This window comes from Psammomys obesus, unplaced genomic scaffold (genome assembly GCF_907164565.1).
Source record: "Psammomys obesus unplaced genomic scaffold, mPsaObe1.curated_primary_1811, whole genome shotgun sequence".
Lineage (NCBI taxonomy): Eukaryota > Metazoa > Chordata > Mammalia > Rodentia > Muridae > Psammomys > Psammomys obesus.
The window spans coordinates 8,232,121-8,255,410 of NW_026590663.1; the positions used below are offsets into that span (position 1 = coordinate 8,232,121).

The 23,290-nt window shown below is 49.2% G+C and overlaps 1 protein-coding gene and 1 long non-coding RNA gene across 2 annotated transcripts; both read left to right on the forward strand.

Moving 5' to 3' along the window:
- The first annotated feature begins 324 nt into the window (after positions 1-324).
- On the forward strand, positions 325-3,864 carry LOC129677487 (uncharacterized). The gene is made up of 3 exons (XR_008720207.1): positions 325-458; positions 1,341-1,449; positions 3,839-3,864. It is a non-coding gene; the product is annotated as an uncharacterized LOC129677487 (long non-coding RNA).
- A 989-nt stretch (positions 3,865-4,853) lies between these two features.
- Garin1b (golgi associated RAB2 interactor 1B) lies at positions 4,854-20,009 on the forward strand. The gene is made up of 7 exons (XM_055608166.1): positions 4,854-5,154; positions 6,718-6,902; positions 10,170-10,422; positions 12,869-12,990; positions 16,504-16,541; positions 19,649-19,815; positions 19,990-20,009. Exons 1-7 carry the CDS (start codon positions 4,906-4,908, stop codon positions 19,996-19,998), a joined length of 1,023 nt encoding a protein of 340 aa, XP_055464141.1. The 5' UTR covers positions 4,854-4,905; the 3' UTR covers positions 19,999-20,009.
- The last annotated feature ends 3,281 nt before the right edge of the window (positions 20,010-23,290 follow it).

Below are 23,290 nucleotides of genomic sequence, written 5' to 3' on the forward strand. Positions count from 1 at the left end.
CTGTGTGACATCAATAATTTAAAGTTTTTCTTTCATGTTTTCTTCCTTTTCTCTTCCTGTCTTATTCTGGTTCCATTATTCTTTGTTCATATTATATTTAATTTCTACCAAAGTACCAAAGGTTCTTGTCAAATATTTTCTCCTGTTTTCTGAAATCATTTCTGTACTGATTTACAGTCACTTGGGTGTTTTTCTTGGCATTAGTTGAGGGGAGAAGGCAGGTCTTACTAAGAAATTATGACTTTTAATTTTAAAAGAAATATCTATCTTGAATTTTAAAACTCTTTGGCTATAACTTCTATTTAATAACAAGTTCGTGGCTGGAGAACTAACCTAAACATCACCACGAGGAAGCAACGGGTAAACCCAGAAAGTGGGGCACCCTGCAAAACATCTCTCCCAGGCTTTCACTAGACACACCCTAAGGAAGAGGCTCCACTGGATAAAGAAAAGGGAAGGTGAGCTCCCGGGCGTGGCGCTGACTCCCATAAGCCAGGTGAAATAATAGTTTTTTGGTTGTTTGGGGAAATTGTGATGTATGCTGAGGTGAGATGAGAGGAAGATACACAGTCACAAACATAGAGCTGACTACACAAACACATGATTGGAAAGGTTTGTGAAACAACAGAGCGTGAGGCCAGTTACTGCAGATGCTCTTATTCATGCCAATACACAGGTGCCTAAGGCCAGAGAATCAGGAGTTCAAGGTCATCCTCAACTATGCAGCAAGTTCAAGCAGTCTGGATCCCCGAGACCTGACTTCAGACCAAAACAAAACCCCAGTGTAGCATCTTGTAGTGTTGGAGCAAACACTTGCATTGCCCAGGCGTCACACATGTGTCAGGCTAAGTTCAGATGCCCTGTAACCTAGAATGATTGGTAACTACCGCTTTCATTCGCTGTAAAATTATTCCAGAAGAATCAACAGGAATTTTTTATCCCTAGCACCGGCCAGATTTAGGTTTGGCTCCATCTAATTTTTTAAAAAATCCAAGTTTGGGCTGTAGAGATGGTTTAGCAGGTACTTGCTGCAGCCTCCACCCATGGGTGCCAAAAGAGAGCAGGTGGCGAGAGAGAGAGAGAGAGAGAGAGAGAGAGAGAGAGAGAGAGCAGGCTCCCTCCAGCCTCCAGCATCACCCCACTTACACAAAATAATAAAAGCACATGTAAAAAAATTCCGAACTTATTTTTTCTCATAAAAAGAAATTCACAGCTCAGTATTAGAATGGAAGTTTTATTCCAGTGTGTGTGTTGGGGAGCGTTAGGGAGAGGGGTGGCCAGAGATGAACGAGGATGTCCCTGACTCCTCTCAGGAATCTCACTTGAGCTTCTGTTGTTAGGGTCCGGAGCTCGATGAAGAAAACACCCCAAATAGAATGCAGACAGCAAGGAGTGTGCACTGCAAAGTGACAAAGAACCCTGAACTGAGCTCACAGGTTACTTTTACAGGTACTCGGGGGATTTCAGGGTGGGTTAGGTAATCTTTGGTATGATTGGAGCATTTAAAATGCGGTCAACTTTTGAGCCCGTCAGCAATCATTAGTTTCTAACCTGACAGTTAAGCAACCTTCTTTTTCCTGCCAGACGGCCCAGCAGAGGGTCCAGCAGGGGGCCAGGTGGCCTCTGATTGGCTGCCCATTTTCTGTGGTCTTTCCAGTAAATGCTGATCTATTCTGAGAAATGGGAACATAGGCCTGCTCCTTTTTTTTTTTTTTTTTTTTTTTTTTTCCTAACAAAATACTGATGCTTGTCTTGGCATAAGCTCAGATCCTATGTCAGGCTGTAGTGGGGTCTCAAATGGGACTTCACTTTCAACGGGGGGTCTCACACTATGTCTTTCACTAGACTAGTCACATGGCCTTTCCTAGCTGCAAGGGAAGCCACTAAATGTACTCTTTATTCCAGACGGCCTATGCTCAAGATAATGTCAAACTACAAAAGTGAACATCAGAGGAGTCTACTAAGTATGTCTAGAAGAAATTTTGTTTTCTTTTTCTTTTTTTTTTTCCAGAGCTGAGGACTGAACCCAGGGCCTTGCGCAGCAAGCGCTCTACCACTGAGCTAAATCCCCAACCCCTGTTTTATTTTTCAGGACAGGTTTCTCTATGTACTCCTAGCTCTCCCAGAACTCATGCTGTAGACCAGGCTGGCTTCAGACTCACACTGATCCACCTGCCTCTGCCTCCCAAGTGCTAAGATTAAAGGCATGTGCTACCATTGCCCAGCAAAGAATTTTTTAATTGATTTATTTATTTTACACCAGACCAAAGTTTCCCCTCCCTCCCCTCCTCCCAGTCCTTCCCTCTTTCCTCCCCTCCCCACCATCCTCTGTCCTCCCTTTCTCCTCAGAAAAGGCTCAGAAAAAGGGAGGGCTCTCATGGGTATCACCCCACCTTGGGAGGTCACGCTGTGGTATGACTCGGTGCATCTTCCCCCACTGCAGCCAGATGAAGCAGCCCGTGTTTGGGAAAGGGGTCCCCACAGAGTCAGAGAGAGTAACAGACACTGTCAGGAGACCCACGTGACACAGAGCTGCACCATTGTTACATACGTGCCGAGGCCTAGGTCTGTCCCAAGTGTGCTCTCTGTTTGGGTGTTTGGTCTCTGTGGCCCCGTGGGCCCTGGTGAGTTGATGCTGTAGGTTTTCTCGTGCTGTCCTTGACCTCTCTAGCTCCCTCCTCCATCTTCCCCGAGCTCCACCTAATGTCTGCATCAGTTTCCATCAGCTGATGAGCGAAACCTCTCAGCTACAGCTATGCCAGGCTCGTGTCTGCGCGCACAGCAGAATGCCATTAACAGCGTCAGGGGGGGCCTCTCTCATGGCACACCTCTCAAGCTGGGCCTGTCACCGCTTAGTCATCTCCACAATTTCTGCAAGAAAAGTTTGGTTTTTGTTTTTTAATATCGAGGTTATTTCTTTGGTCTCTCTTTTCTTCCTTTTCATAACTGTAGCAATATTGTGCGGAACAGAAAGAAGTGGAGAAATATCGGGCTATGTAAGCATCTATTACATAGTTATTAAAATGACTCAGAGCACCAGAGTTGGAAGGCTAGTGGGTACAGAGGAGGAAAAGATGGACACCTCAGAACACCATTTATACAATTGTTCGGCATCGCGTTTAGAGCCAAAAGCGTTGTCACGATTAACTTTCTAGACCAGGAGTTAAGGTCTCCTTGCACTGAAGGCTGAGGAGCACCACGCAAGTGGACGAGGCAGAAAAGAGCGAAGTCAACTTTCCAGTAGATTCGGGACATCTCGGTTGTTAACTCTGCCCAGCCCTTCTCTGAACCTGTCAGCCACAGGTGGCTAGGTGCTTCCTGGGAAGACGGAGACAGCCTTTGACCAGGCTTTCAGTTTCCAGGGGCGTACAGGCCACAGGGGTAGGCTGTCACGCCATCCTTAGAGAATCCTACCTGATGGGAGTTGTAACCGGTGGTTGGGCGGGTGTAGCCTTGTGGCCGTGGGAGAGGGAACCAGACTGGGAACTCCACAGCGCCCAGCCTCTGCCTCTGTGGTGAACACAGGACTATCCAGCCAATCCTTTGTAGCTCTGGCTGCTAAACCATTTTTCTAAAATTACTGCATTTGACCTCAATGGTCAAATCCTAGAACGTTGTCCAAGTTAGACTGGTCTGTCTCCTTAAACTGACTTTGAACAGTGCTCAGCCTCCTTGGTCCTTTGACCCGAACCACACCCAAAGTTTTGATTTTTTTTTTTTTCTTCCTCTGTCTCGGGGAAATACAGAATCACTGAGATGAGGTGCTGTCCCTCTCAGCTGGTGCCCTCCCACAGCTGGCCTTGTGGTAGGAAACTAATTCGTTCTCCTGCTCCTTCAGTTTTAACCTCCTAAGGGAGAAAACTCCTGCAGCTGCGACCAGCCAGGCAGAGAGCAGGCGCCAGCGGCTCGCCTCGAAACAGAAATGGTTCTTGCACGTAAGCCAGGGCTCAGGGGTGGGGGCTCACATCATGCTAAGCCAGGGTGTGGGAGGTTTGTGTCATGTTCAGCCGGAGTATGAGAGGCTGATGTCATGCTAAGCCAGGGCCTGGGGGCAGGGTGAGATCATAGCATGTGAGGTTCTGGAAATTAGTTTTGAGGAGACAGCAGCCCCTCGAGCTGTCTAGAATCGTTAACACGAAGAGAGTAAGTGGGGAGGCCAGGAAGATGGCGCGGCCGTGAGATGTCTCAGCAGATAAGGCCATGTGCCTACCACAAGCCTGAGGACCTGAGTGTGAGGCGCAGAGCCTGTGTGTCGGAAGGAGAGACTTGATCCCATAGCTTGTCCTCTGATTTTCACATGTGCTGTGGCATTCTCGCCCCCCAACCCCAGTCAGTCAATCATCAATCAGTCAATCGTAAAAAGGGGAGCTCGAACCACATATACAGGCCTGTGATCTCAGGAATTTGGGAGGCTGAGGCAGTAAGTTCAAGCACTGTGTAGACTGGGGTACACAAAACAGCATGTGTGGGGCCCTGGGTTCAATCTCCAGTAAAACACACACACACACACACACACACACACACACACACACACACACACACGCATGTGAGAGAGAGACAGACAAGACAGAGATTAACAGACACAAAGAGCTTTTCTTCCGGGCAGTAACGGGCTTCCTAACAGCCCGTGCTCCCTGCCTGCCTCAGGCCTTCCCCACAAGCTCTGTGACAGTCCGGTGCGGGCCCCACGGAAGGACTTGGGATGAGCAGCATTGGCTCGGGAGGAAATGGGAGGCCCTCCTCACTTCCTTTTCCTGCAGGCCTGCTGTGGTTTTTCATGATGTCATCCATTCATCATTGTGAGCTGACTGGCTGCCCCCCAGGCCTTGGCCAGCTGCCCATGACCAGAAGGGAAGAGACAGATCCCAGGACAACTGTGCGGAGGGCCCCTGAGCATGCGCAGACATGATGACATCAGATCCACCTAGAAAGTCTTGGCAGAAATCGAAGAAGACAGTAAAAGTTAAAAGATCTTATCCAACCTTCCCTTCCTTGATCGCCTGGGAAAAATTCAGGGGCCTCTTGCCTGTGGATGGGGAGCCGAACCCTGGAGTGGGCCTGGGCGTGGAAGAAGGACTACTCTGCCAGATGGTTCATTCTCCAGAATTCAACCTGTTTCCTAACTCCGTGGTGTTTGAAAGCAACTTTATCCAGGTACTCTTGGGTGACCCACAACCGTACCCCCGGATCCTTCTAAACCTGTTCCCAAGATGTGGCTGAAAGAGTTACCCCTAGAACTGCAGTGGAGGTAAACTGAGGCAGGAAAGCTAGGGGGCCTGAGACCTGAGGCTGACTAGCGTTTCTCCAGAGGCGCAGGCCTGTTGAGAGAGGTCAGGCATTCTTTGCTGAGAGGGACATTGGCCTCCCCAGTTCATGTCATTTCCACTCGGGCCTGTCACCTGAGAGGAGGTGGCCTTTGATGACTAGGAGCAGATGTCTTGCTGGGCCGAGAACAGGACGCAGGGACCAGAGAACCTGGGCTTAGAGGCCAGTCTCTGCACTGGTGGGAAGGTACCATTGTGCAGGGAACCTGTGCAGATCTACTTAAACGTAGCAAGCAAACTGCAGGGTCTAGTGGGCACTGGTGTATTTATCGCCTTTTACCTTCCTGGGCTCCCTGTGGGCCGAACAGAGCCTAGAATAAATGGAAGGGCCATGAGGATGAGTGCTTTTTTGTTTGTTAGTTTTGGTTTTTTGAGCCAGGGTTTCCTCTGTGTGGCCTAGGATGTTCCTGGACTTGCTCTGTACACCAGGCTGGCCTGGAATCCACCTGTCTCTGAGTGCTGGGATTAAAGGCTTACGCTCATCCAGGATGGATGTTTTTTAAAGCAAAGCCAGGAAGCTGTAAAGGGAGGCTCCATAGACACAGAGTAGATTCAAAGGGACCCCTGGCTTCTCTTTCTTGCTCCTGTGTTAATAGTTGGTCCTTTAAGTCCTGTTAGAGAAACACACATAGGTGGCTTGAGCCTGGAATGCCACCACCCAGGAGGCTGAGACAGGAGGAGGCCCTTGAGAATGAGACTATAGGGCTGGGCTATAGAGTAAGACACTGTTTTGTTTTGCTTAAATAACACACACACACACACACACACACACACACACACACACAAAAAAAAATCCTGTGAGAGCTTTTAAACCAATCCAATACAGGTTAAAACACTTGTCAAAAAAGCCAGGTGTGGTGGTGCGCGCTGTGATCCCAGCACTCGGGAGGCAGAGGCAGGCAGATCTCTGTGAGTTCCAGGCCAGCCTGGTCTATAGAGTGAGTGCAGGATGCAGAGAAACCATGTCTCGGAAAACCAAACCAAACCAAACCAAACCCAACCAACCAACCACCCAAACAAACAAAACAAAAAACACTTGTCAAAAAACAATGGTGAAGCCCTCGTTTCCAAGAGACATTTGGCAACGTCTAGAAACATTTTCAGTGGTCAGAATCTGGGTGGGAATTTGCTGTGGACACTGTTAACCACCCCACAGCACAGCGTAGCCGTCCTCCTATAAGAAGTTAAGCAGCTATCACCATATGATGGCTCTCACCTGTAGTCCCAGCACCCGGGAGGCAGAGGCAGGCGGCTCTCCCTAGTCCTAGTCTACACAGTGAGCTCCAGGCCAGCCAGAGCACAACCGAAACTCAGTGCAGAGGGAAGAGGCTGGGCTAATACTTCTTGCTGCTCTTGCCAAATGCTCAGGCTGGGCCTGGGGGCTGCCTTGCAGGTCAGAAGGAGTAGAAACTGGAAAGAAATCTACAAGGCCTCCAACACAATGGCCCTTGGGGTGACCTCCTCCGTACCTTGCCTTCCCCTTCCGAACATCCTCCTTATGGCCAGAGTCAAATGGCATAAGGGGCAGAGCCAGAGGTGGAACAAACCACCCACGGCCCCGAGTATCATCCTGAAGAGGTAAGCAACACGGGAGAGGAGTGAAGGGCAGAGCAAGGCGAAGAGTGGCTGGAACTGAACTTAAGATGGGGAGAAACTGAGGAGTTGTGGCAGTGACATTAACGGGGATTTTTGTTTTGTTGGGGTTGGTTTTGTTTGTTTGTTTGTTTGATTGGTATTGGTTTTTTGAGACATAATTGGCTGTCCTGGAACTCACTCTGAAGACCAGGCTGGGCTTGAACTCGGAATTAAAGGTGTGCACCACTCACCCCTGACTTGTTTTGTTTTAAAACAAAAACAAAAACTCCTGGTAACGATGAAACCACAGTGCAGTCAAGTGTGGCTTGGGCCCTTGGCCCACATGCTCTTCCTCCTGAGTGTTTGAATTACACACGGGCGCTAGCTGTGTGTAATTACACTAGCGTGTAACTCAAACTCTGTGCCCAGCTCCTAACTGCTGTGGATTGCAGGAACCTAGGACAGGTCGGGGACTGGAGATAGCTCAGTCAGCAACATGCCTGCTATGCAACCATGAGCGTTATTGCATGCTTGGAATAAAGGGGAGGAGGAAGAGGCGGGTCCTAGGGACCTACTTCCCAGCCAGTCCAGAGAGAAGAAAACCAGATCCAGTGATAAATGTCTCAAAAAACTGTGGTGGAGATTTTTAAGTGACTGTCTGCCCGACTCGCTAGCCCACTTCCTTCCTCAGGAGCTCTCTTTTCTTTTTCTTTTTTAATAAATTTTTATTTTTTATATTAATTACAGTTTATTTACTTTGTATCCCAGCTGTAGCCCCCTCCCTCATTGCCTCCCAATCCTACCCTCCCTCCCTCATCTCTTCCCTGCCCCTCTCTAAGTCCACTGATAGGGGAGGTCCTCCTCCCCTTCCATCTGATCCTGGTTTATCAGGTCTCATCAGGACTGGCTGGGCCTGGTAAGGCTGCTCCTACCTCAGGGTGTGTGTGGGGGGGAGGTCAAAGAGCCAGCCACTGAGTTCATGTCAGAGACAGTCCCTGTTCCCCTTACTAAGGTACCCACTGGATTCTGAGCTGCCATGGGATACATCTGTGCAGAGGTTCTAGGTTATATCCATGCATGGTCCTTGGTTGGAGAAACAGTCTCATAAAAGATCCCTGTGCCCAGATATATTTGGTCCTTGTGGAGCTCCTGTCCTCTCCAGGTCTTACTAACTCCCTCTTCTTTCATAAGATCCCCTGTACTCTGTCAAAGGTTTGGTTATGAGTCTCAGCATCTGCTTTGATACCCTGATGGGTAGAGTCTTTCAGAGGCCCTCTGTGGTAGGCTCCTGACCTGTTTCCTGTTTTCTCTTTCTTCCAATGTCCATCCTATTTGTCTTTTTGAGTGAGGATTGATCGTCTTACCCAGGGTCCTCCTTCTTAATTAGCTTCTTTAGGTGTACAGATTTCAGTATGATTATCCTATATAATATGTCTAATAGCCACTTATAGGTGTGTATATACCACGTATGTCTTTCTGCTCCTGGGATACCTCACTCAGGATGAACTTTTCTAGATCCCACCATTTGCCTGCAAATTTCATGATTTCCTTGTTTTTAATTGCTGAGTAGTATTCCATTGTGTAAAAGTGCCACAATTTCTGTATCCATTCCTCCACTGAGGGACATCTGGGTTGTTTCCAGATTTTGGCTATTAGGAATAAAGCTGCTACGAACATGGTTGGGCAAATGTCCTTGTTGTGTACTTGAGCATCTTTTGGATATATGCCTAGGAGTGGTATAGCTGGATCTTGAGGAAGCACCAGATTGATTTCCAAAGTAGTTGTACAAGTTTACATTCCCACCAGCAATGGAGAGGGGTTCCCCTTTCTCTCCACATCCTCTCCAGCACTTGAGGTTTTTTTTTTTTGATTTTTTTTTTTTTTTTTTTATCTTAGCTATTCTGATGGGTGTAAGGTGAAATCTCAGGGTCATTTTGATTTGCATCTCCCTGATGACTAAGGACATTGAGTATTTCTTTAAGTGTTTCTCTGCCGTTCTATATTCCTCTACAGAGAATTCTCTGTTTAGCTCTGTAATCCATGTTTTAATTGGATTGCTTGATTTGTTGCTTTTTAACTTCTTTAGTTCTTCATATATTCTGGATATCAGTCCTCTGTCAGACAGAGGGTTGGTGAAGATCCTTTCCCAGTCTGTAGGCTGTTGTTTTGTTTTGATGACAGTGTCTTTTGCTTTACAGAAGCTTTTCAGTTTCATGAGGTCCCATTTATTGATTGTTGCTCTTAGAGCCTGTGCTGTTGGTGTTCTGTTCAGGAAGTTGTCTCCTGTGCCAATGAGTTCCAGGCTCTTCCCCACTTCTTCTAACAGGTTTAGTGTATCTGGTTTTATGTTGAGGTCTTTGATCCACTTGGACTTTAGTTTTGTGCAGGGTGATAAGTATGGATCTATTTGCATTTCTCTGCATGTAGACATCCAGTTGGACCAGCACCATTTGTCTTTTTTCTATTGAATTATTTTGGCTTCTTTGTCAAAAATTCTCTTTTCTTTTTAATTTTTTTTAATGCATGTGAATGTCTTGTCTGCATGTACATCTGTGCATCATGTGTGTGCCCGGTGCCTGGGTAGGTCAGAAGAGGGTGTCAGATCCCTGGAACTGGAGTTACATATGGCTATGAATTGCCAGATCCTCTGCAAGCACAAGTTTTCCTTCTTTCTTAGGACACCATCCCTTTAAAAACTATGGTGGGGGTTGGAGGGATGGTTCAGTGGTTAAAATCCCCAGCTCCTCTTGGTGCAGTTAGCAACTGTCTGCACCTCCACAGACTCTTTCCTGGGTTTTTCGGGCACTGAGTACACATACATACATACACACACACACACACACACACACACACACACACACACACACACAGAATCCCCATGCACATAACAGCAAATATTAAAATAAAATTTCAAACATGTTGGCACACGCCTTTAAATCCAGCACTCAGGAGGCAGAGGCAGGCGGGTCTCTGTGTGTTTGAGGCCAGCTTGGTCTACAAAGTGAGTTCCAGGACAGCAGGGCTACATAGTGAGACTCTGTCTCAAAAAACAAAAGCAAAAACAGCAATAGAGGAAGAAAGTGTCATTGGCCCCTGGCTTCCACACACAAACACACACAGACAAGCACACACCGGACAAGTATGCATGCCTTCCCCAGTGTCTGAGCACCGCTGGCAAAGAACTCTCCTTCCTACCCCTAAAAGCCTCCACCCATGAGAAGCCACATCACAGTGATGGGGTGGTCCAGGCGTCATTTTCTGTGCCTTCAGAATTCTCCCCTTGAAGTTTGTGGAACTCCAGATCTGTGACCACCACGAACGCATCCTGCGGCTGAGGACAGTCACCGAGAAAATCTACCACCTCAAGCTCCACCCCGACCATCCCGAGACTGTCTTCCACTTCTGGATCCGCCTGGTTCAGATTCTGCAGAAGGGTCTGTCCATCACCACCAAGGACCCTAGCATCCTTGTCACTCACTGCCTGGTACCCAAGAGCCTTTGCAGCTCATGCGGAAAGTCTGAGGTAAGGAATTCCCACGGCCAGCCTTCAGCCAAGACCAGAGTTGGAGATGGCTGACCTTGAGCAGCTGCGGCTGAGCACCCAGAAGCTGTCCTCAGCTTTCACTCTATCCCAGACATGCTAGCTCTCAGGAGCACAGGACACGCCTTTCGAGGTGTGAATGCTTCAGTAAATGTACATAGTTGCTCAATCATCAGCTACGACCACAATTCAGTGACCGTGAACAAGACAGAAGGGTTTTATTTGCTACCTTTTTGTTTGTTTGGTGTTTGGAGATAGGTCTCATGTAGTCCAAGCTGGCGAAAAACTCAATATGTAGCCTAAGCTGGCCTTGAAATTCTGGACCTGCTTTCTGTAGTTCCCAGGTACTAGGATAACTGGCATGTTCTACCATGCCAGGCCACAAGAGATTTTCCTGGGGTGCACGCATGTGTGTGAGGCGTGCGTGTATCAGGTGGACGTATGCACTGAGGGGCACGTAGAGGCTGGAGGAAGACGCCACGCATGTTCCTCTATTGCTCTTAGCCTTCTTCCTCTGAGACAGAGCATTTCAACAAACCTGGAGCTGGGGGGATTTTTGCTAGGCTGGTGGCCAGCCAGGCCCAGCGATCCTCCTGCCTCTGCATCCCGCTCCCCACCCCAGTGCTAGGGCTGGAGGTGGGCATGGCTGTGCAGGGCTCTTTACATGGTCCTGATTCTTTCACAAGCACCTTTCCTAGCCCACGAGGGAGTTGTTTTGGTCTTTTCATTCTCTATTCTCACCCCACTGATCTCTATAAAGTCACCTTAGATGTTTCATTTGTTGTTTGTTGCTGTGAGACGGGGTCTCCTGTAGGCAAAACTGCCTCAGGTGGTCTTAGTGCTGGGATCATAGGACCCCCCCCGTGTGTGTGTGTGTGTGTGTGTGTGTGTGTGTGTGTGTGTGTGTGTGGCGAGCCATGGCACACATGCAGAGGTCAGAGGACAGCTTTGGGTGTTGATCCTCATCCTCTGCCTTGTTTGGGACAGTGTCCCTTGTGTCCTCTGTGTACCCCAAGCTAACTGGCCCTTGACTTTGTGGGATTCTCCCGTCTCTGGTTTCCATGTGACCACGGAGTTCTGGGATTTCACGCGTGAGCTGCATCTGATTTGACATGGGTTCTGGGGCGTCCAGCTCTGTATTCATTGACATCCTTTTGCCAAACGTGTTCCTAACCACTAACCACCAACTGGTTAGTGGTGGAATCTTGTGAACACAATTGTGAGAGTTGTGTTGTGAAGCAGGATCTCACTGTAGAACCCAGGCTGGCCACTAGCTCCAGGCCCTGCTTTATTAGCTTCCGAGTGCTTATGCTACAGGCACTACAGTACCTGGCTTTGAAACTATGGAGGTGTTTTGTTTGTTCTAGACAGGATCTCGTTCATTCATGCCTTTTGAGTTGTGGTCCAAGGAATTAGGGGATGTTGGCAAACAGCTTAAGAAAGGGTTGGGGGATAGAGTCTCCAGTGAAGCCGTGAGAAGGCTCAGAGTGTTGGGCCTTGTGCCTAGGCTTTTGGTGTGTGCTTTCTGAGGTGGGATACAGAGCCGTGAGTGGCTCAGCGGTGAAGCCCTGTGCGCAACTGTGTCTAGGAAGAACAAGTACACGGTTCTATTAATGGGGTAATTACCACCCCCGTCCTTAGCGTGTCCTTAGGGGCATCAGATTTCCTGACAGGTGGACTGGTCAGGTGACTCATAGGCCGTCTTGGGGAGGACCCCTGGAGCTCTCTGACCAGCCCGCTCTACAGAGGCTGGGAGAGCCAGATTCAACAGAAGGCCTGTCTTAAAATAAAAAGCAGAAGCCGGGTGCGGTGGCACACACCTGTTATCCCAGCACTCCAAGAGGCAGAGGCAGGAGGATCTCTGTGAGTTCAAGGCCAGCCTGGTCTACAGATCGAGTTCCAGGACAGCCAGGGCTACACAGAGAAACCCTGTCTCGAAAAACCAACATACATAAATACATACATACACACACAAATGGTGAATGATAGGGAAACACTGTGTTAACCTGTAACCTCTGTCCGTGTTCTTGTGTGTGCGCCTGAATGTACATATACACACACACATAAACAGGTACACAAATACACTAACATCCACAAAGCAACTGCATACAGCACTTTTCTTAGGGGAGTCTTTTTAAACATTAACTTCTCTGAACATGTACATTTAAGTATAAAAACAGGTAGCACCAGCTGTTGAAATTCGTATTGACAAGTTGATGATACTAAGTCTGTCTTGGCAAGAATACAATGAGGGTCTTACCTCTAAGGTACTGAGGGGCATTTTATCAAATTCCAACAAAGAGAAGTGCTCCCCACCCCAAGGCTGGCACGGCCGCCTGACGGGAGAGCTTCAGAGTCTTTGTCTTAGGAATATGGAGAGCCGGAGGCGTAGCCTCCTGTTCTGTCTGTTTGCTCTTCCTCCATACAGTCAGCGCAGCAGAAACTCCAAGACGCCCAGCCCAGTGAGAGCCTGATGCAGCTGATGGCCCAGGGGGAGAGCGAGGCCCTGTCGCAGATCTTTGCCGACTTGCATCAGCAGAGACAGTACAGGTACATGATTTAAAGCAGGCTGGCCCACGCCATCCTTCTGTGCAGCCCAGAAGGTGCCAGCGCGGAGACCCTTGGAAAAGGAGCGGCACAGCTAGGGATGTGCTACCCAGTCACACATGCCCGGGGCCCACTGCCTTAGTCCCAACCACAGCAAGCAGGGTTGGGAAGGAATGGAAACACTTCTTCAGCAATGAGAACGAGTAACAGGCACTGGAGAACGAAAGCTGCATGCTAACCGTGGCTGGTTCTAGAGAGGCGCAGCCACATAACCCTTGCTCTGCACCTGCGGTGCGCTGGCTCATCTCCCTTTGACTGGGCCTCTGTCTGGGCATCATAGAGCGCCTGCACTTGTTCCTATAGTCTCCGGGGATGCTCCAGGGTTGAGTCCTGTCTTCCCCACACCTGAAGAAGCCCCTGTCGTAGCACTGATGCGTGGTGATAAGAGTACAGGAAGCCAGGTGTGGTGACTTACCTGTCATGCCCTGGGAAGGGTCTAAGGCTGCATGTGGCAGTGCACCTCAGCAGTCCCAGAGCTCAGGGAGGCAGAGGCAGGCAGATCTCTGTGAGTTTGAGGCTAGCTTCATCTACAAAGTGAGTCCAGGATAGCCAAGGCTACGCAGAGAAACCTTGTCTCGAAAACAAACAAAAATGAGAAAGAGACAGAGAGAGTCTGAGGTAAGCAGATTGTTTCAAGGTTAAGGCTAGCCCAGGCTACAGAATGAGTTCCAGACTAGCTTAAGCTACAAACAGAGAAGGAAAACCAAATCTAATTATTAAACATCACCAGGAGAGAAAAATGAAGCGTCAGAAAAAGGAGACTTTAAGATGGGATCTCATGCAGCCAGGCTAGCTTCAGACTTCATATGTAATCAAGGATGATCTTGAATTCCTGATCCTCCTGCCTCCACCTCCCAAGTGCTGGAATTATGAGAAAACCTGTGCCACCATTCTGGGCTATAAGAAGACAGTCCCCCTACACACACACACACACACACACACACACACACACACAAACACACACACACTAGCTTACCGGGACTGAATGGAGAGCCGCAAGCTCCTAGGCATGGGCTCTGCCACTCAGCTTTATCCAAGAGGACCAGGGTGCATCCTAACAGGAAGCAGCCAGAGCATCTCAGAGGCAATAGTGGGGATGGTAAGCTGAAAACCAAGGGATCTCAGAACAGCTCTGAGAGTGCTTGAAGGCTCACAGAACAGTCCCTCCGCTTTCAGTTCTGGAAAGCCTAAAGGACAGCACCAGCCTTACCTGATGCTGTTGGGATTAAATGAACTCATAAGCATCATTCAACATCCTTTTTGTCAGACTGGGAAGCGGACATGAGCGTGAGCTCAATTAGTATGCGTTACTAATTATCTTGGGAAAGGTTCACCAATTTGTACAAAGATGGTCACTATATAGCATACAGAAACTGTAGCTAAATGTTTACATTCAATGCCACGTTCTAAACCAGTGCTCAATTCTGATAGAGCACTGAAACAGTTTTTAACTGTTTTAAATTATGAAAACACTGGGTTTGTGGCACAGCTGTCATCTTAAGTGACTGAGAGATGGCCTCCTGTGTGCTGGAATGGGGCATGAGCCACAGTCCCTGGCTTCTTTGAATTGTTCTGTTTGTTTTCCAAACAGGGTCTCACTATGTTGGCAAGGCTGGCTCAGAATTCAGGATCTTCCCGCCTGAGAGTACAGGCATAACCGCAGTCTGCAGCTAACTTACTATCTAAAGGACACTGTGCTAGCTACCTTTCTACCATTGTGATAAAACGCCGCGGCCAAGACAACCTGAGGTTTATCTGGACTTAGAGCCGCAGAACCATATGAGGCCGTCACGGCACGGAGATGTAGATAGCAGCTAGTGGGAGGTAGGGCAGCAGGAGCAGGAAAGCCTAGAGCTCACATTTTCAAATGCAAATACAAAGAGGTCTAGCTGTGTCCAGCTTTTAATCTCAAAGTCTGTCCTTTGTGACATATTCCTCCTACAAGGATGGAAACCCTGGAGAGGACCAACAGCACCTAAACCTCTCCAAATAGACCCACCAACTGGGGACTGAGTGTTCAGATACTCAAGCGGTGTGTGTGTGTGTGTGTTTGCAAAACAGACCTTTTTGCATAGATCTCATGCTGAATTACTGGCTGCAACCTGGTCCCATGGCCCAACCCAGCTTCAAAGGTGGCTAAGAAGCATCTTCTCCTTTACACACACGCCCAGACAAAATTAAGTGTTCTCTGTCAGAAATGATGGTCCATGCCTCCAACTCCAGCACTCAGGAGGCTGGGACAGGAGGATTCCTTTGAGTTTGAAACCAACCTAGGCTAACCTGTCCCAAAACAATAATACCGCACAAAATTAGGTGCTCTATCCCCAAAGGAAAAAAAGGGGAGCAGGGTTACTGGGGACCTAGTAGCCCTATCAGGTTAGAGGGAGTGAAGCCCCAGTAGAGAAATAAGTACTAGCCAAAAAGAGGGTACCGAGAGTCAAGCAGGTTGAAGAGGAAGGAGCTTTAATAGGTTTAGGGAAGGATCAAGAAGGCCACTGGGCAAGAAGCTGGCAGAGGCCCAGCCACTCCTCAGGAAGGGCCTGAGGAGCCTTGTGAGGATTTTAGAATCGCAGGGGAGGAGGAGCCTTATGTGCATTTCACATGTGAGGATGCTGTGATCCAATTTACATCAGAAAAAGGTCACTCCAGCTGTTGCCTTGACAGATGGTCGGAAGGGTAGGAGAAGAGACTCAGACCAGACAAGCAGCTGAACTGGTCTGAAGTGTGCAAAATGGGTCAGGGAAGTTCAGGGAAAAAGTGGAAGGCATTACTTCCACTTCTGTTATCGCAGTAGCTGCTTTGCATAGACCCGTAGCTTCCTCAGTTTCCCAGAACAAAGCCCTATGTGATAACGCGTTCCGTTTAGGCACTTTCCAAGCTGGTCGCTGTGTTTGCTCATAGTATCAACTGAACAGGAAGTAGCAAGCATGGCTGAGAGGCAAGATCCAAGAGAGGGTCACACCTCTCCTCCTCACACAAATCAGTGCCATGGGCTCTGTTCCCTACCTCCTTCCATCCCAACTCCTCTTTCCTTTTTCTCTCCTGGAAGCATCATGTGCCTCACACCCACCAGCTGGCTGTTTTCAGATCTATGTCAGCCTGGAAATCTTCTGCCTCAGGAAAAGTCTAGCTAGGGATAAGCTGTGACTTCAGGGCTGAGCATGTAAGGAGCTAGTAGGATGCTTGCCCTAGCATCCACAAAGCCTGGGGTTGGGCCCCAGCACGGCACAAACCCCGAAAGGTGGTGGAACATGCCTTGTGATTCCAGCACTTGGGGAGACAGGAGGGTCAGGAGATTAGATCACTAGCTACACAGCGAGCTTGAGGCCAGCCTCAGATATGTGAGACCTTGTCTGCAAACACAAACAGCAAAAACAACAAAAAAAATGAGCTCAGTGTTCTTCTCCTTAACTTTTGATCTTTGTTTCCTCGACCCTGAAATGCCTGGAGTTCCAGGAGTTTCGAAATGGTGAAGATCAAGAAGAAGACCTCAGGTAAGGAAGGATGGAGGCTCACGTGCCGGGCAGGAACAGCTGCTGTGAAGGTGGGCACTCAGCTCCCCACGGCACCCCCTCCAACCTTCTGGATACCAGTAAGGAGTGCCATAGCATCTTCATGCATAGTTGTCATCTCTCCAGGCGTTTTGACCACCAAAAGCCATTTGTCACTAAGCCCCAACCATCCATTTCTTTGAGGTGCTTCTGTAGTCATTTCCAGTTCCACAGAATGACCCTAGCCAGTCCTTTTGCCCTGACATCTGCAGTATCTTGCTGACTCACTGACTTCTTCGAAAGCATTCACTGGAGGCTCTTTGTACGCTGCCTTCTCTCAAGGCAGGTAGAGTCCCCTGATTACAACTTACAGAAACTCCTTTCTAGACTGCATTCAAAGTTCACGCTGGGGGGCCAGAGGTATATGCTTTTTAGGTTGTTGGTCGAAGGAGGTTAGTGTCTAAGGCATATATGCTAGGGTCAGGAGAGACAGAGCAGATGAGGCCCTGTGGAGAACTGTGAGTCCTTTGTCGGCTTCCCCATCTTTCCTGTCGCACCTGCTCACATTGCTGCCTCAGATCGGCAGATGTGGAACCACACCTGCTGCAGTCAGAGTTCAGCCGTGCCTCCCCATTGGTTAGCGCCCACCGCCCACGTCCTTCCCTGAGGAGCTCTAGACCCACCTGTCCTAACCCTCTAGCACACACTCCCCCCAGGACTCCGCTTTCCTCCCTCTCACGCGGCCCCTGGTTCTCTCACAGGCTTAAGGCTTATTTCTTAATGAATGTTAAATTGCATCCATGCTCTAAGTCATCTAAAGCGGCAAGCACAGCGCTGGGTACACAATGGGAGTTCAGTAACTATCTGGACCTAAGACCATTGACAAACGAATTCTCCATACTGGCTCAGGAGATGGCCGCATTATGATGGATTTAGAAATGTAAATGGAGTTGTTTGATTCTAGGATCCAGGATCCAAATCAGAGCTTTTTACAAATGCCTAAGTCCAGAGGGGGAATAAATGGATAAAGGTCTAAGGGTACATGGGCAAAAGGAGTGGCTGACCCAAGGTAGTTAAAACAACTGCTGGTGGCAGTGGGGAGATGCTCTTGCTGAGGACCCAGGTTCAATTCCCAGCTCACAGGCAGCTTACCAATAAATGTAACTCCAGGCCTGGGGAATCCGACACCCTCTCCTGCCTCCATGCGCAGCAGGCAGGCCTGTGGTGCAGTCATACGTGCAGGCAAAATAGTCATTCACGAGGAACATCAGGAAACCCAAAAAGCAGCGATGCTGGCGACCGAACCCCTGTGTTCCACACTAAGAAGACAACAGGGAGCCGTGCAGATGGGGGCACAGCAGCAGTGAGTGTCTCGGTTACAGCTTTGGTTAAACGCTGCCATGCCAGCACATGGGCTAGCACTGTCAGGTCAGAGCTGCCGTGTTAGCACACACAGCACAACGTGCTCAGAAAGTCTTGATTGTTTTTTTTTTTTTTCAAGAGACACCCTAAATCTAAATGTTTAAATATACTCTGTAAAAATGGAAGTGCAGGATACACTAACATTTAGTGGGCAAGAAGGATGTGCCAGAGCGAAGGCTGCGCTCAGTGCTGCCAGCCCATGAGTCCTGTCAGGTGAGCAGAACTCGCTTCCCCCAGATCTGTGACTGCTTTCTCCCATGACAACTAATTTTGCTGTTTATGTAATATTCAAGCACATTCACAAATGCACACACTTCAAAAATATTTCTTGGGGTTAGGGATAAGGAAAGCAGAACATTCCAGAATGTTTCTGATGACTGCTGGGACTGGAGAGAAGATTTAAATTTTAGGGTACCCACCCAGGTGTGGTGGTGCAGCGCTTGGAAAGCTGAGTTGGGAGAAACACCTCAAGTTTGAGACCAGCTTGGTCTATATAGCAAGTTACAGGATAACCTGGGCTACATACTAAGATCCTTTACACCAAAAAGCATTTCAGGACATCTGAGGTTGGGACATTCTTAGGCTGATTTTAATGAGCCACATTGGGATGCTCTCTGGACCCCGTTTTCTTTCTGTCACCTATTGAACCACACTATAAGCCCTCGATTGGAACTTCAGGATAGAAAAGGGGAGGGTACAGCTGGGGAGTAAAGCCTTTGCCTTGCAAGAATGAGGAACTGAGTTTGAGCTCCAGAGCCCATGGGGCTGAAGAGATCCTCAGTGTTTAAGACTGCATATTCCCCAGCATCTGTTTGGTTCCTAGGATCCACTTTGGGTAGCTCATGGCTACCAACTCCAGGGGAATCAGGGGAGATCAGATGCCTCTGGTCCCTTGTCGCTACGCCACACAGGAACAGATGTACACACACGTACCCGGGCACTCAGGAGACATTGGGGGGCATGCCTGCAGTCCTAGCCCCTGGAGGCACTCGAGATCAGGCTGCACAAGAGCTCAGCACTATCCTGTGGAGGGGACGGGGGCAGGGAGGAGAGGGACAGGGGTAGATACTCAGTCTAGACAGCCAGAGGCCCAAAGACCACACCTGTGTGCCGCCATTCACAGGTACACAAGCTGACCTTGGTCTTGTCAAAATGTCCCTTACACTTGGGCTTAGGCATCTCTTAATACCCCAAAACTGACTCCAAGGTTTTGGTTACATTTTGGAGAGCCAGGGGCAAAGGGTCTAGAATAGGCTCTGGCTTCGCTCTTCTGCTTTCAAGGCCTTTGTCAGGTTAGTTGACTGAGTGTCCGTGGGGAGACTTACTCAGTTAACCTGGCTGACTGCGATGTTTCTCTCCGTTCGCTGAGGCTATTTTGCTCAACATGATGTAGTACTTAAGAACGCGGGCTCTGGAGCCAGGCTGGTCGGCTTTGCATATTGACTCTACCTGGCTGTAATATGGCCATTCGTGAGTCAGTCAGCCTCTGTGGGCCTCAGAGTCCTTACCTGTAAAACAGGGATTGTGGGAGAGTTGCCTTACAGACTTGCCGCCAATGAGAAAAGGAACAAGAGTGTGTACAATTGGCGTGCCTGGCGTCTAATGCTTTCTCTCCCGGCGACTATTGGCTAATAGCTTCCAGAGCGTTCTGTGAGCCGGAGTGCGAACACGTTCCTTTTCTTAACTAGGGAGAGCGACGCCCTGTGAGAACAGTGTCCCCTGCACCCGCGATCTCAGCTGGAGGCACACGCTGATTAGTGGAGAGTGGGAGAGAGAGAACCCCTCTGGGCCGCAGCCGCTCTCGCTCCTCGGCACCCTGGCTGCCTGCAGCAGGCCGCACTGTCCCTACCTGGAGGTATGGTTTTGATGGGGTCCTTCTGGTGGCCTCCGTGGGGCAGGCTGAAGTTTGAGCTCTGAATCAGGACCCTGCCCCAGAGTCCTCTGGGAATTCCAAAGGCTTACAGGCAGGGGGTGGGTCTCTGACAGTGACCCCAGCTCTGCTCTTGTCCCTTGTTGTTTTGGCCTGCAGTTCTACTGAGTGAAGCTCTGCAGTGTTACAGTATCTCCAAAGACCCAAGAGTCCCCACAGGGGCCCCAAAGGACAGCGTCAAGCTGCTGATATCAGAACTAGAGCCTTCCCTTCCTGCTGTGTGGGGAGGCGTAGGAGTAGGATCTTCCCTGGAGCTCTTGGGTGTCTTCCTCCCTGATGGTGGAGGGGTGCCCAGGGGAGAAGGCCACAGACTGCAGGGTGAAGGGTGCCAGCCTTTCTCTTGCCATTCTCCAAGGTTCCCATCTATGGTAGCTCATTCACCAAGCATTGCGGAGCACCTTCCAAGCATTGTCTCATAGAGTCCTAAAGAAGGTGAGTCCGTTTCCTAACTCGGAAACGCTGTTAAGGTAAACTTGAAGTGAACATACAGAGCAATGGTTTCATTCTGGCATTTTCAGTTAGCAATACTCACTCCTCACACACAGCTTCATGACTGCGACCCGCCACTGCGCAGCCAGGCCCTGCAGTGTTCCATAAGCAGATGTCGTTATAGCCCACTGCCCCTCTTCTCTTTCCAAACTGTCTTCCGTCCTCCTGTCCTTCGCCTGCTTTCCATTGCCCTGTGTTTCCTCTCCTCAGGATGTCCTCCTGCTGTCCCGTGATCTCTCTTCTACTTTCATGATCTACATACAGCACACAAACACACAACAAATCCATGTAATAAAAATGTAGGCATTGTCAGTGGGATACTAACTCTTCCAGGAGACCCTTTATAAATAACTGCAAAGTGTTAGCGTAAGTGCTCTGCAGGTGGGAATGCATAGTGCTCTTCCAGAGGAGCTGAATTTGGTTCCTAGTACTCACTGGGGGAGCTTCTCAGCGACGCCTAACTCCAACTCCAGATCTGGCACCTCTGGCCTCCACAGACGCCGGCACCCATGCACAGACCCCCCCATAATTAAATACATTAAAAGTAGGATGTAAATAAGAACAAGCGCCCCCTCCTGCAGCTTCGCTTTATAATGTTTCAGTTAGCCTCAACCGAATACAGTCCAAAAGTGAAGTGGAGAGTCAATATTTGAGAGAGAAGCCACAGCCACGTAACTTTTGGTAGAACAAAATTGCTTGGTTTATTTATTAAGCATGTGGATAATATACCGTGCCTATGAATTAAACTCTGTGTGTGTGTGTGTGTGTGTGTGTGTGTGTGTGTGTGTGCATGAAATGACATCTATATGGTTTGGAGTTGTCTGCAGTTTCTAAAAGCCCCTGGCAGGGAGACAGCGCCACAGAAAAGGGCCGTTACTGTCCTCCGCATTCTCTGAAGAGCTTTTCAGGTAACCTATGTGATACCGACTGCTTTTTCCTCCGGCACTCACAGGGAAATAGATGTTTCCTTTCCTGTTGGGGATAGTTTATGCAGCTGCACCAGCTCTTCTCTTCAGCGGTCAGTTTCGGGGGGCTCTATCTGGACAGAGGGGAGGAGGAAGCTGCCACAAGGAGCAAGCCAGAGTTAACACAGCACTGACCGGAGCCGCCTCAACCTGCACGCCTCTCTCTCGACCTGCACCTGCCGGAACAGCAGCCTGACTGGGATGCGCTCTCCAAAAGCCTGGGACCTGGAGAAGAGCGACTCAGAGAAGCAAGCCCAGATGAGCAGTGACACGAGCAAAGCAAACCGGAGGGGCACAAGCTGGTGGGAGGGAGTCAGAGAAAGAGGCAGAAAGAAAAGTATCACAAGGAAACAGGAACAACCTGGGAGAGAAGCTGAAGAGAGCGAGACGAGAAGCAGATCTCTGAGATACCCCACCGAGCGTCTATTTATCTGATTTAAACAGTAAAGCCGTAAGCCAAGCAGAGCGCTGTGAATTCCTCTCTGCTCAGACTGCCCTGGGGCAGCCTCTCCCTCCTTCCTCTGCCTCCTGCCCAGCTCAGGCTTGCTCAGCCTCACCCTGGGCTGGAAGCTGAGGCACACGCCTCTGTTTGGGTTTTGGGATAGGGTCTCATATATCCCAGTGGATGCTGGGATATGAGGACCTGGGGACCAAACGCAGGGCCTCACGCATGCTGGGCAAGCACTCCACCAACTGGGTGATGTCAGCAGCCCCTCTTAGGAACAATTCTTACAGGAGACGGGAAGACTGTTCAGGTAGGCTGACTCTTCCTGTTGTTGCTCAAACGTACTAGTTGTCTTACTCAGTCCTCTGAACACGGGCACACATCCCTTTGGGTCGACAGCTCCTGAAGTACAGACATACCTGGTTGACGTACCTGGTGTGTGCACATTAAACCAGCCATTCTGTATCAAACGCAAGACCATCATTCCTCGCTGTCTTCTCTGTCGTTCTCTTCTCCTCTGTGCACGTGGCCATCTCTCCTTTTTGCTTCTGAATTCACGTGTCTATCTCACCTGCTCCTGCAGATGGGAATGTAAGCACCGAGACAGAATTTAACCCTTTTGCTTACTGCTGCATTCACAGTGCCCGGAGCAATGCCTGGCACACAGGAGACACTTCATTCATTTGTGGAGTGTTCAGTCAATCCACAGAGGAAGGGCGCCCAGACGGGAGCATCCAGAGTTCAGATCACCTGCCCACACGCCCACACAGAACCTAAGCACTGCTTTCAGACAGAATGGGCTAGTAGGCCTTGGGCATAGTTGGTGTGTCATTTCTTTTTTTCTTTTTCTTTTTTTTTTTTTTTTAAGATTTATTATGTATACAGTGTTCTTCATGCCAGAAGAGGGCACCTGATCTCATTACAGATGGCTGGGAGCCACCATGTGGGTGCTGGGAATTGAACTCAGGACCTCTGGAAGAGCAGCCAGTGCTCTTAACCTCTGAGCCATCTGTCTACCCCTGGTGGTGCCATTTCTTATGTGTGTCATTCCAAAGTCCTTTTCCTCTCCTGGCTGCTTTGGTTCTGGAGCTCTCATTGCCCTCATCTGCTTCTCTCAGAATGCGCTCTGCTCTTAGGGCTCCATCAGCCGCCTCCTGGGCAGGGACTCCTGCGCCTCTCCTACAGCCTAAGTCTATGAATTCTTTCCATCCATTTACTCATCACACTCATTTCCCCCATCTTTATGCATCAGAATAATTCTCTGAAGATTTTATTTTGCTCTACTGAATAGTGAACTTGGGGCCTGTGTGTGCTAGGCAAGCATTCTACCAGTGAGCTAACACAGCCACAGCCCAACATTTAATTTCTGAGTACCACCTTCACCTTTTTCATCACTGACTCTAAAACTTGTTTACATTTTTTTCTTTGTTTTTCAAGACAGGGTTTCTCTGTGTAGCCCTGGCTGTCCTGGACTCGCTTTGTAGACCAGGCTGGCCTCGAA

What these genes read in the sequence shown, in the direction of transcription:
- Garin1b (XM_055608166.1), top strand. Translation starts at nt 4,906, where the DNA reads ATGATGACATCAGATCCACCTAGAAAGTCTTGGCAGAAATCGAAGAAG. An exon ending in CCGAGTATCATCCTGAAGAG is followed by an intron (nt 6,903 to 10,169) that starts GTAAGCAACACG and finishes CTGTGCCTTCAG; the next exon opens with AATTCTCCCCTTGAAGTTTG. An exon ending in CATCAGCAGAGACAGTACAG is followed by an intron (nt 12,991 to 16,503) that starts GTACATGATTTA and finishes CTGGAGTTCCAG; the next exon opens with GAGTTTCGAAATGGTGAAGA.